Source organism: Sinocyclocheilus rhinocerous, unplaced genomic scaffold (assembly GCF_001515625.1).
Source record: "Sinocyclocheilus rhinocerous isolate Xijiao unplaced genomic scaffold, SAMN03320098_v1.1 scaffold166, whole genome shotgun sequence".
Classification (NCBI taxonomy): Eukaryota; Metazoa; Chordata; class Actinopteri; order Cypriniformes; family Cyprinidae; genus Sinocyclocheilus; species Sinocyclocheilus rhinocerous.
In genome coordinates, this window is record NW_015633186.1 from 3,166,064 (window position 1) to 3,177,755 (window position 11,692).

An 11,692-nucleotide genomic window follows, 5' to 3' on the forward strand; every position below is an offset into this window, starting at 1 on the left:
TATCAGTCTTTTGTATAGTAGATTTTATTAGTTTTCTTTCTTTTATGATTATTTAGTATTTTCACTTGTATCTACCTGGTGCTAAAATCTATGTATTAAAACAAAATTATAATTTTTTAGACCAACAAACTTTCATACTATGTATATCAGCAATGTATTGTGTAAACATGTTATACTGGCAAATGTACCTAGTGTGTTTAGAAATAAAATTATGAAATCCATCAGAAGTGCAGTTGCAATTTCAAAACAATCTTACTGAGTGTAGAATTCATAGTGGTTCATATGAGGACATAGAGGAATAATAAATGCTTTATTATCATTTATTTGACCCCTTACAATAAATAATAACAAAGCCATTTGGCAGTGCCTTTCAGACGAAATGGTGTTGTTGTCGTTTTTTTAAACATTGACTAACTCTGACTCACTGAACTAAACCTGAAGAATAGCATGTGCAAAAGAAACTAAAGCAGCCCCACCTGTAAAAGCTTCATGGAAGAGTCTTTCTAAGAATTATTTTGAATTACTCAGAATCCCTTGGAGCTACAAAGAGCTTACAGTGGCATTTCATCATCCTCGAGGAACCCCTATACAGGCCCATATATAGAACTTGTTGGACTTGATACTGAAAATTGTAGGTGTGTCAATTTGATCAGGGTTGTCCAAAGTAAAACGGCTTGTATCAGACATTGTGTACTATTGTGTAAAATAAATCAATGCTTGGGTGGGCCTATAAAATTGTGAAAGGCAGTATGATTTTGCTGTCTGAATACATTAACTGGTGGCAGTGTCAGATTTCAAACCCAAGCAGTATCCCGAAGAAAGCTGGTCATTTGTAGATTTAAAGCTGCTGGTGGGATAACTTAGTCGGTATGCAAATAAATCATAATGCTAAATAAGCATATGTGACTTCACTATAGGCCTATCTATTTTATGGCTTTTATTTAGTCATTTGACTTTCGCAACAGCGTCGTAAAAATGAAGAGCAAAGTTGAAAGTTGAAATTTGTGTATGTGGGCGGTACTACGACTGACTTGGCAGGAAGACAGAGCGGTACGCTCTCCTCGTCCTGCCGTAGAATGGACGCTTTCCTCGGCTGTGAAGCAAGTGTCAGAACGCTGGCAGAGACTTGGGAAAATCAATGAAGAATTCACCGTATATAGAGCCTCTAGATTAGGTAAAGATCTACAATAATTACCAGCATCTTAATCGTTACATCTGGATTCTCATGTGAATAAAAGTAGTCGCTATGTTGCTCTGATTGTCACCTAACGGTGGTTTATAAATATTGAAATGAAACGTACATCATGATGACCCGTCTGACAACAAACAAGATCTGAGTCTGCGTCGAATTCCAGAATCGAACTACCGTATATTAAATCTTTCATTTACGATTGAGCATACATGACAGGCACATGCCCCGACGCATACTGTTTACATTTACAGACAAACAGTTTGACCTTAAAATTGCATGTGGAGATGGACATTTTTATAGACAAAGAAATTGCGAGGCAGAGCTATACAAGTCAGATGAAAAACAAAACAAAATAAAAACAAATGAAATTGTAAGGAGTTTTAGACTTACTGTACTATTTTTAGTGAGTGGCAGCCATACTGCTCAATGGTTGACGTAGTGGTTGTTTACAGTACGTGGAAAAGCATATACTTTGTAATATACAAAGGGCTACAGTTGTGTTCATAGCACTTTATGCTATTACTTTTCTTTAAGTTGTGACTTTAAAAAGGGGCCCCAATAAATCTTAAAATTATTTAAATGTAGTTATATTAATATAATTTACATTTAAATGCTTTAAAAACATTAAAAATAAAGATGTACAACATTCAACTGACTTCATATTTTTGACAGCCACTGGTCTAAACTGGTCGCTGGATGAATTATGTTGTAAATTACTTAATGAAAATGAGTTTCCAGTGTTGGTTTAGGTACAGGTGTGGTGACAGGTCACACCTTCATAGTGCCTTGCTCATAGTCATCATCACAGTTGTCAGAGGGAAAACATTTTCTGTTGTGTAAACACACAGACAAGGACGAATTACTTGACCTTACTGATCTTTCATTACTAGTATTAACTGATGAATCTCAAGCAATCTTGCATATTTAAATAATTGTTTATATATATATATATATATATATATATATACACTGTATATATCACTGTCTGGAGGAGGTATTTTAAATGCCACATTGGTCACACTTAGTGATGCATTATGCGGTTTCTTTAGATAATGGACATTACCAAAATTAACATTTTGGGTGTGTTGTTAAACAAATATGTGTATCACGTAACCGTATAGGCATCATGTGTCATTGAAACACAAAGCCGAAGGAGGGACCTTACAAGGTTTGGCTTGATTTTGTCAGCTACATTTACATTCCTGTGTTGACTGTAGACTGTTGACTGTTTACCTGTTCAACACAATTTTTTTTTTAGACCTGTTTAACCTTTTAAGTCACTATGACAAAACATATCATCCATTAGGGGTTATTTTAAAGTCAAAATGTGGCGATTTGGGAGGCCATCGGGAACAGAAGTGTTAAGATGGAGATGCCAAGGTTCACCAAGAGACGTCTGCTGCAAACTTCACACCAGGGCTCTTAAGAAAAGTAGGTGTTTGATATTTTTAAAACATTTAAAATATCCGTTAATCCAAAATACAGTACGAACAGTAATATTGTAAAATATTATTACAATTTAAAATAACTTTCCTATTGTAATATATTTTAAAATGTAATTTATTCCTGTGATGGCAAAGCTGAATTTTCAGGAATCATTACTCCAGTTTTCAGTGTCACATGATCTTTAAGAAATCATTCTAATATGCTAATTTGCTGATTAAGAAATGTTTCTTATTATTAGCAATGTTGAAAACAGTTGGGCAGCTTAATATTTCTTTATTATTTTAGTCCTTGCTGAATAATTTCTTTTTTTTAAATCATACTGAAAATTAGTTTTTTTGATTTGTATAATTACAGAAATAACAATTGTTTATTTCAGCCTTTAACTTAAGCCTCCGATCAGATGGCATCTGTGGTGGTGGTGTAAATCGGCATCACTTCTCATTTCCAGCGTAAGTGTAATAATTCTTAGAAATCCAGCATTTCCTGATGCAGCATCTATGTCTATTGTTTTCATTGAATATGTTTTGATATTACTTGCGTTTTGTCTCATCAGCAAGACAACAAGCTCTTATAGAAATACATGGAGAGAATTGAGAACATCTATGTGCTATTCCATCTCTGGATTCAATCCTAGATTCTTTTGTACCTATGAACCCGTCACAGGTGAGTTTATTCATTAATTATTTACATTTAGATGGTATATCACTCCATTAGCCCATTCAGCTCATAAAAGCAATATCTTTTATGCTTGTATTATAATTAACCCGCAGATCCCATTGAGATCCACAAACAGAAGCTGACATTATGGTTCAGTCACCTTCCTCAAGAGGAGAGGCAGTTCGGTGGCTACTTTTCTCCCGAAACTATGCATGTGCAGCCACTTATCCTGGAGCGTCATCCAGATGAGGACAGAGGTCTTAGTCCCTTCAAGGAAAAGACAAGCATATCCACACGTCCCTCTCTCACAGTTGAGCAGCTCTTTGATGCTAACAATAATGGAAACAAGGCACGAGGACTAAATGTTTTGCTGTATGGGGCTGTCGGCACAGGGAAAAGTACTGTCGTCCGTAAACTAGTGCTGGATTGGTGTGCTGGATCTGTTTTCTCCCAGTTCAAACTTGTGTTGCCTTTCTCCTGTGAGGATCTTTCCCATTTATCCAAACCAACATCCCTTCGAGACCTCGTGGGCAGGAAATACATGCACCTTCGCAAGACACCTTATCTTAGTGGAGATTATGACAAGGCTAAGGATGTCCTCTTCATCTTCAATGGAATGGAGAAGATGAAGCTGGATTTTCGCATCGGCTCCACAGAATTATGCAGCGATCCCAATGAGGCTCTCCCATCGGGAGCTGTTGTTGTTAATCTACTGAGGAAATACCTGCTACCTGAGGTATGAGGCTCAGCTGTTTACTCTTTGAGGTTTTTCACTCTGTGACCTGGCATGCTGAACGATGCCATGTTCCAGATTAAATCGGTGGTGGTTTTGTGATGTAAATTGCAGTACCTTGGTTAATGACATCAAACTCATTTTTGTCCAGATCTATTAATTTATTAAAAATACAATAACATGCACTTCATAAATACAGTAACTTGAATACACCTGGTCTGTGATGCACATTTTTATTTACATTTGTGAATTTAATTTCATTTTGTTATTTTTATAATAATGAAGAAAAAGCCATTATAAAGAATTACATTCCTCAAATGTTTATTTAAAAAAAAAATAATAACAGTAATAACAAAAATAATAATTTATTATTATTTTTAGAAGTAGTAGTAGTAGTAATATTATATGTATTTTATATATTTGCAGTTTTTTTATTTCTAAATTTAAATTATTTTGAATTTTTTTAAATAATGAAGAAAAAGCCTCATAAAAAATTTAATACTTAAAAATAAAATCTTATTATATTTTTATTAGTGGTGAAGTATTTATTTATTTTTGTTAAAATGAATGATATTTGAAAAAAAACTTTGTCAGACAGTTCAAAGTCATGTGTCATTTATTTTGCGCCAACATACAAAATAAAAAACATAAAAAGAAATATCATAAAGAGAGTGTCTGGGTCAGTAAGTCTGTTATAATATTAGATAATTTGATACTTTTATGACAAAGCAGGTTTTTTCATATTTATGAATTCATTGCTTTTTTGATATATCTTAAAACTATTTTAAAACTCTTTGGAAAATAATGATTAAGATAAAAAATATTTTTTTATTATTACAATTATATTAAATAATATATTAATTCATTGCTTTATACTTGGTTACACTACATTACATTTTAGAGTCAACTACACTTAAAAATGGTATAAAAGTCTTTCAAAACCATATGAAACCTCATGTATTCAAAAATACCTTTCTGAAAACTTAACAAATGTGGCCAGTTACTTTTCATTGGCTCCCACCTTTAGATTAATGTTTATTGTAATTAATAGCTGCTACAACCTGTTGCTTTTCTTACAGGCCAGCATTTTGGTTACAACCAGACTATCTGCCGTGGACAGAGTTCCTAAAAAATACATAAATCGTTATGTGCAAATCTGTGGCTTCAATGATCCTGATCGCCAGAGAGCCTACTTCACCAGCAGGCTCTTGCAACAAAATGAAGGCAAGCCGGAAAAGGCAGCCGAGATGCTCATAGAGATGCTTTACCTAAATCTACAGCGGGAGAGTCAGTTAGCAACCGCCTGCTTCTTACCATCTTACTGCTGGCTCACATGCGCCACTCTTCATTTACTGCATTTTACTGATACAAAGTCACCAATTCGAACCCTCACTGGCATCTACACCAGCTTCATGAGGCTCAACTTTGGAGGAGAAGTGATAACTGTGGATGGAAACGTCTCTTCACAAGAGCAACAGAACTCATTAATGCTCTATGTGGTCCGTACTGTTGGTAAACTAGCTTTTGATGGCATCACCAACAAGCGGACGTCGTTCTCCGCTGAAGAACTGGAGCAGTGGGTTGGTGGCAAGACCAAAACGGATGAAGAACTCCAACAACTGGCGGTGTTTCGCACAGATGTGCTTGACTTCTTTCTGGTTCCTCGAGATTATCATGGTATGGATCCCGAATCTGGTGGTAGACGCTATGTGTTTGCTGTTCCCGCCATGCAGGAATATCTAGCTGCTCTTTACGTCGTTCTTGGCGAGAACAAAAGTGTCCTGGAGAAGTTGACTAAGGAGGTTTCTGAGGCTTTGGGACAAGCCAGTGAGGACATCACAAGCCTCCTGAGCATCATCTCCAAAATCATACCTTTCCGAATCTTCGCCGTTTTCAACTTGCTTAAGTTGTTCCCAAAACTCTTTGAGCGAGTCAGCAGCCACAGCAAAGGGCGTATCGCGAACACCATGGCGGCGGAAATGTTTCGTTCGGAGGACAGCTTCAATGAAGATGTTTTGGACCAGGTGGAACAAAGCCTCCTAGGAGTGCATGGTCCACAGCCACAGGAGGAAACCTACACAAGAGCGTTTGAGCTATACCCTATCTTCATGGGTGGACTTCTTCATTACGGGAACCGGAGGCTGTTAGACCAGCTCGGATGCAGCATCAAGAGTCACACGGTTTCGCAGATCACCCGTGCGCTGAGGAAACATCTGATCAAGGAGAGCCAGAAGAAGCAGCCTCCTGAGGAGCTCATGGACCTTCTGGTCCTGCTTTATGAGTTCCAGAACCCTCGACTCACAGCTGAAGTCCTCCAGTCCATCAAGACCATCAACTTGTCGACTGTGCGCATGACGCCACACAAGTGCTTCGTGCTGAGCACGGTTCTGAGCTGCACGAGCTCAAGCTTCCACCTGAACGAGCTCAACCTCTCCTCCTGCCACATCACTCCAGAGTTACTGCAGATGCTCTGGCCAGCCTTCCATCACACTAGCAACCTCAAGTGAGACATGCACTTACTATAGAGAAAACTAGTCAATGTTTTGCATGCTTGAGTCAAGTAGTTCTATGCATAAAACTGGAAACCTTTGAAGCATCCTGAACATCTGACTTCATAAGCTCTTTAGATATAGCTAAATTTGATACTAATACATGTTTGGGACTCATCAACTAGCAGTTTGCTGTTTTAAAACCAGTAGTTAGAATATATTTTTCACTATTAGTTTTAGATTTATGTAAATGGTCTTTTTGCTCTCCACCCAGAACTTACATGCTAAATAACAATAATCATCCTATACCAGCCTAAGATCGAGTTTTTCTGGTCTTAGCTGGTTCTCTCAACATGACCAGATGAAAAGTGCCCTAAACCAGGCAACAGACTAACCTGAGCAGTCTAGGATATCAGCTAAGACCAGCAAACCAGCTTGGGTTGTTTTTTTTTTCCTTCAGTTTTGCTTTTGCTTTTGAAAATGAAGAATTTATGGGTGAACTTTCACAATATTTATTTATTTATATATATTTTTGAAAGAAAGTAATACTTTTATTTAGCAAGAATGCATTAAAATGATCGAAAGTGACAGTTAAGACATTTATAATGTTTCAAAAGATTCAAATTTTCTATACATTAAAAAATTCTGAAAAAATGTATAAGTTTCCCCAAAAATATTAAGCAGCACAACTGTTTTGAACATTGATAATACTAAGAAATGTTTCTTGCGCAGCAAATCAGCATATTGATTTCTGAAAAAAAATATTAAAATAGAAAACAGCTATTTTAAATTGAAATAATATTTCACAATATTAGTCTTTTACTGTATTTTTGATCAAAAAATGTAATGACAAGAAACTTCTTACAGACCCCAAATTTTTGAACACTTTCAAACTTATCTTTTATATTAATTTTATATTAATTTTAATTTTGATCCTCGAAAGAAACTAGTTGAAGTGCCCTCTAATACACTGACCTCAAGTTTTATGAATAACGCAAAAGTTTATAATGTGTTGCATATTATTGAGTGAAAGTAACAGCAACTGAGGACTGGTTGGTCTTGATATTGTGGTCTTAATGGACCTTTAGCATGCAACTTTTTATTATGGATTCCATTCTTGCCTTCAGGTTGCTTTGCTTGCAGTATGCAGTTGGTAATAATTACTTCTAAGCACAATTGCCTCATTAGTTATTGATTTTCTGCCTGGGAAATCGACAAACTAATGGCATGCTCGTGTGTGTGTGTGTGTTTTTGCTCACTGTGTGTTTACAGTCTCCAGTTTAACAGCCTGGGTCCTGAGTCCTGCATTCTACTGCGAGATCTCCTGCTTGAGCCCAACTGTACTATTAAGTCAATACAGTAAGCCTACTTTCAATAGCACATTATTACTGTGATATATTCATGGTTGAGGCCAAACAGCCATTTCTGTTTGTTTACCAATAGCAAGAGCTGGAAAACTCAATCTGTGTAATGTATTTGTTAGTGACATTGCATCTCTTCACCGATTCTTGAGACACAGGACAAAAACATGTCCCAAAATGTATATATTTATTAGTGTATTTATTTTAGTATTATTTATATACCAGTAGTTTTTATTAACGTTTTGAATTAGGTTTTTTTGTTTTTATATTTTCAGTCTTTATTTTAATTTTATTTACATTTTTAGTCATTGTGTTATGTGTTTTTGTCATTTGTATTATTTTTAATATTGCAAATATACTGTTAATGTTTAACCCATTTTTATTTCAGTTTTAGTTTAATTTTATTAGATTTTTTGTAATTGTTTGATGTGTTTTTGTCATTTTTATTATTTTTTTAATATTGTAAATATACTATTTATGCTTAGTTAATTTTTATTTCCGTTTTAATTTTTGAGTTTAGTTTTCGTTTTTATTCAAATATAAACTTATTTCAGTTAGTTGCTAAGCTGTTTATAATTTATAATTTAGTTTTTCATCCTTCGTTTGTCCGTTTTTCATTTCATTTCAGCTTTGTTCTTTTTTTTTTTCATTTTGGTAACGATGTGTGTCTGTGATTTTTAGAAATGTTTTTCCATTCATTCTTTGAAGTAAATGCTAAATTTGCAATATTTATGATAAATAATTTGGCACATTATTTTAGTATTTGACTGTATTGACCCATACAGTAATAGGCTAAGAAAAAACATTTTGTGAGAAAAAGAAAGAAGTTACTACTAAATGTACATTTATAACTATGACGTTGTTTAACAGTTTAATCCAGAAAAATGAATAGATACATGCACTACTTTTTTAGTTTCATCCCTTGTCTCAAGAACCACTGTGATGATATTCAGGAAAAAGTGTCTTTCTTGTGCTTTTTGTGTGAATTTCCTGTTGCTGTGATCACAGGTTGTGTGACAACTACTTGACGGACACCGGCATCAGCCATCTACTGGAAGCTCTGTCTGGTAACCACTCTCTGCAGCGGCTGTGTCTGATGCACACAGGCCTCGGGGACCGATCGGCACAGCTGCTGGCCGAGAGACTTGGCCAGCATGAGATGTTACAGGAGCTAAATGTGGCCTACAACAACATCGGAGACAGCGCAGCTCTCACTCTGGTCGATGCCTGTCGCGAACATCCCAGCATCCACACAGTACAGTGAGTACAACAATACATTTGCATAGTTCAATCATATGTGTCTTTCTTATAAATCCATCTGATGTTAATAGATGTTTTATGCTCATACTTCCTCTCAGCCTGTACCTGAACCATCTTACCGATGTGGGCAAGCAGTCGCTGTACGTGCGTGGTGGTCCACGGGTCAAGGAGGGCCGGCGGGTGAAGGTCTTGGCATCTGTAACGGAGGGTTCAGACATCTCAGAGGACTGGCATCCCATTCTGAGCGTTATTGGAAAAAATTCTGTTTCATGGGACAGAGGCCGTGTACGCGAGCAACTGCTGGTCTTCCTGAAAGACCTGGAATGGGGTCGCAAACAGCACCAGAGTTTCTGGAAAAAGATGCACTTCCGACGAGTGGAGAGCGTCGTGAGGCAAACGCTGCGCTTACTGGAAAAGAGCAGTGATACGGGAACAGGGACCGGTATAAAATAATGTAACTATCATAGAAAATGTGTTGCCATATTTCAATCCAGTCAGCCTTAATATTTCCCAGTTAGATTTTAAAGGGATTTCCATCTACTCACATATCCATATACTGATTAGGTCATTTTGAGAAAACACTGTGACAGATTAGTTTTATTTAATTGTTTGAGGGAAAGATCAACATGCACTACTTCATAATACTTCAGATAAGTACTTGAAAACTGCTCCTTGTTGCATGATGACAATTTTTGCCATAAAAAGCCATTTCCTATGCATATGTATTCAGGGAGAATTCAGGGTTTTTTGTTATCATAAATTAATTGTAGGAGTGTCATGCCGTTTTGTGAATGGTTAAACTCTTTAAACAATGTTTGAGTGTGAAATGGTGCTCTAGACAAGGTTAACAAAGTAAGGTAACCAAGACAAGGCTTTAGATGCTTCTGCAATCTCACCATATCTTTTGCCTTAATATTTGATTGAAAACATGTTTGAACTAACAAATTGTGACTGAAATTTGCTGTGCAATAACAACACAATAAAACTAAAAGTGCTTATGAAAGGTGGCTCCTTGTCAAACTGTACAGCTTTGACTTTTGCTAAATAAGTTGCTGGTTTCTACCGGCTCGAACAAGTCTTATTTTAGTGGAGTTTGTTGTCAGTTGTCTTAATTAAGAGTTTGTTATGTAATACCCCCTTATGATCTGATTATGGTTGAGGTGTTGTCTCATAAACCTAAGATTAAATATTAATCTCCTGTGCGTTATTGTGGTGGAACAAGGAGGAGCTATACTGACTAAAGCATTTTAATGCTTCATTTAAATGTGTACCTTGCACCCTCACGAAGCCCAGGGCTCGGCCAGCAGTGGTAAGCAGGATCATGAGATTCACCACAGGTAATTTACTACAGTATATATATATATATATATATATATATATATACACACACACATTGTTTTCCATTGCAACGATTGTTCAGACTGTAATGTAGAAGTCAGGAAAGACATTTTAAGATTTTATTTTTACAAAAGGTTTATTTTTGCAAACGGTGGAGACAACAACCTGTACTGTATAAAAAGTGAATGTAGTAGAATGGTCTGTACGTCTGATATATTAGCAGTGTAATAATTATTTATTAGTAGTAGTATTTATATACATTTATTTATATTGATGCACACTCCTAAAAATCCGACCAATTGGAACATTATTTTTTAAAGATTTTGTAATAAGTTTCATCATTTTCAGCAGTCAAAGAGATTTATTTATACACAATTATGTAAATTAGGTGATTTCTTCATTGCTCCTTTGTACAAATGTAACATTTTCCCCTCTTGAGGTTTTAAAACTAAAAGTGTAGACAAAAAGAAGCACTGGAGGACTGAGGAGTTTCCTTTTGAACTCTGATCTCAAGTCTTGTCAGCATTTTGTGATTTCTAATCACATGTCCGTAATCAAACTCTTTAGTGTTTATTTTAACTTAAAGCAGCCTGTGTAGATTTCGCCTGGCAGTGCATCTCACAGGCAAATATGGGAAACAAAGCCCTGCCAAGAACTATATGTGTCACGCCCCTGGACTCTTTGTGTTGTGTTTTCCCTCCCCAGGTGTGCCGTGTTCCCTTTAATTAATCATTCGTTGCACCTGTGTTTTCCCAATCACCCAGTGTTTAAAAGCCACAGTCCTTTCAGTTAGTTTTTGTCGGTCCTTGAACGTCATTCCATGTGTTCCTGTGTCTCCTACGTTCCCTGTGTGATCATGTGGATCTGTGAATTGAAGTATCTCCGTGTTTCCTCGTTCCTCGCTCCTTGCCTCCCGAGAATTGTGACAAAAACAAAGTAGAATGGAAAAAAACAATGGAGTATTTTTTAAGTAAGTGTGGTAACTGTGTCTCCTACGTTCCCTGTGTGATCATTAAAGACTGTGGATTGAAGTTATCTCCGTGTTTCCTCGTTCCTCGCTCCTTGCCTCCCGAGAAGTGTGACAGAAGGACCGACCAAAACAGTTACCTCCGTTTGTGTTTCTGTTTTTCTCCCAGTGTTTTTCTTTCCGTTGTGTCCCCCATGGATCCCTTCACTCGCCCCGAATTCCTCCTTCTCCTGCTGGAGCAGGAGGGCA

The 11,692-nt window shown here is 36.5% G+C and overlaps 2 protein-coding genes across 6 annotated transcripts in view; both read left to right on the forward strand.

Annotated features, from left to right (window-relative positions):
- The first annotated feature begins 786 nt into the window (after nt 1–786).
- Nucleotides 787–10,269, forward strand: LOC107743698 (NLR family member X1). 5 transcript variants are annotated; one of them, XM_016557079.1, is made up of 9 exons: nt 787–1,174; nt 2,470–2,623; nt 3,015–3,087; nt 3,192–3,301; nt 3,409–4,031; nt 5,108–6,531; nt 7,790–7,876; nt 8,887–9,138; nt 9,237–10,269. In XM_016557079.1, the coding sequence occupies exons 2-9, from the start codon at nt 2,518–2,520 to the stop codon at nt 9,589–9,591; spliced, it is 3,030 nt and encodes a 1,009-aa protein (XP_016412565.1). In that variant the 5' UTR covers nt 787–1,174; nt 2,470–2,517; the 3' UTR covers nt 9,592–10,269. The 5 variants fall into 5 exon arrangements, with proteins under 5 accessions (XP_016412565.1, XP_016412564.1, XP_016412561.1 ...); XM_016557078.1 differs by having other exon boundaries at nt 2,499–2,623; XM_016557075.1 differs by having other exon boundaries at nt 2,513–2,623.
- Nucleotides 10,270–10,388: 119 nt separating this feature from the next.
- Nucleotides 10,389–11,692, forward strand: part of nherf4a (NHERF family PDZ scaffold protein 4a) — a 9,361-nt gene continuing 8,057 nt past the window's right edge. Inside the window, 2 exon segments of the mRNA XM_016557123.1 lie at nt 10,389–10,436; nt 10,439–10,475. Of these exon segments, the coding sequence (XP_016412609.1) occupies nt 10,389–10,436; nt 10,439–10,475 (85 nt within the window).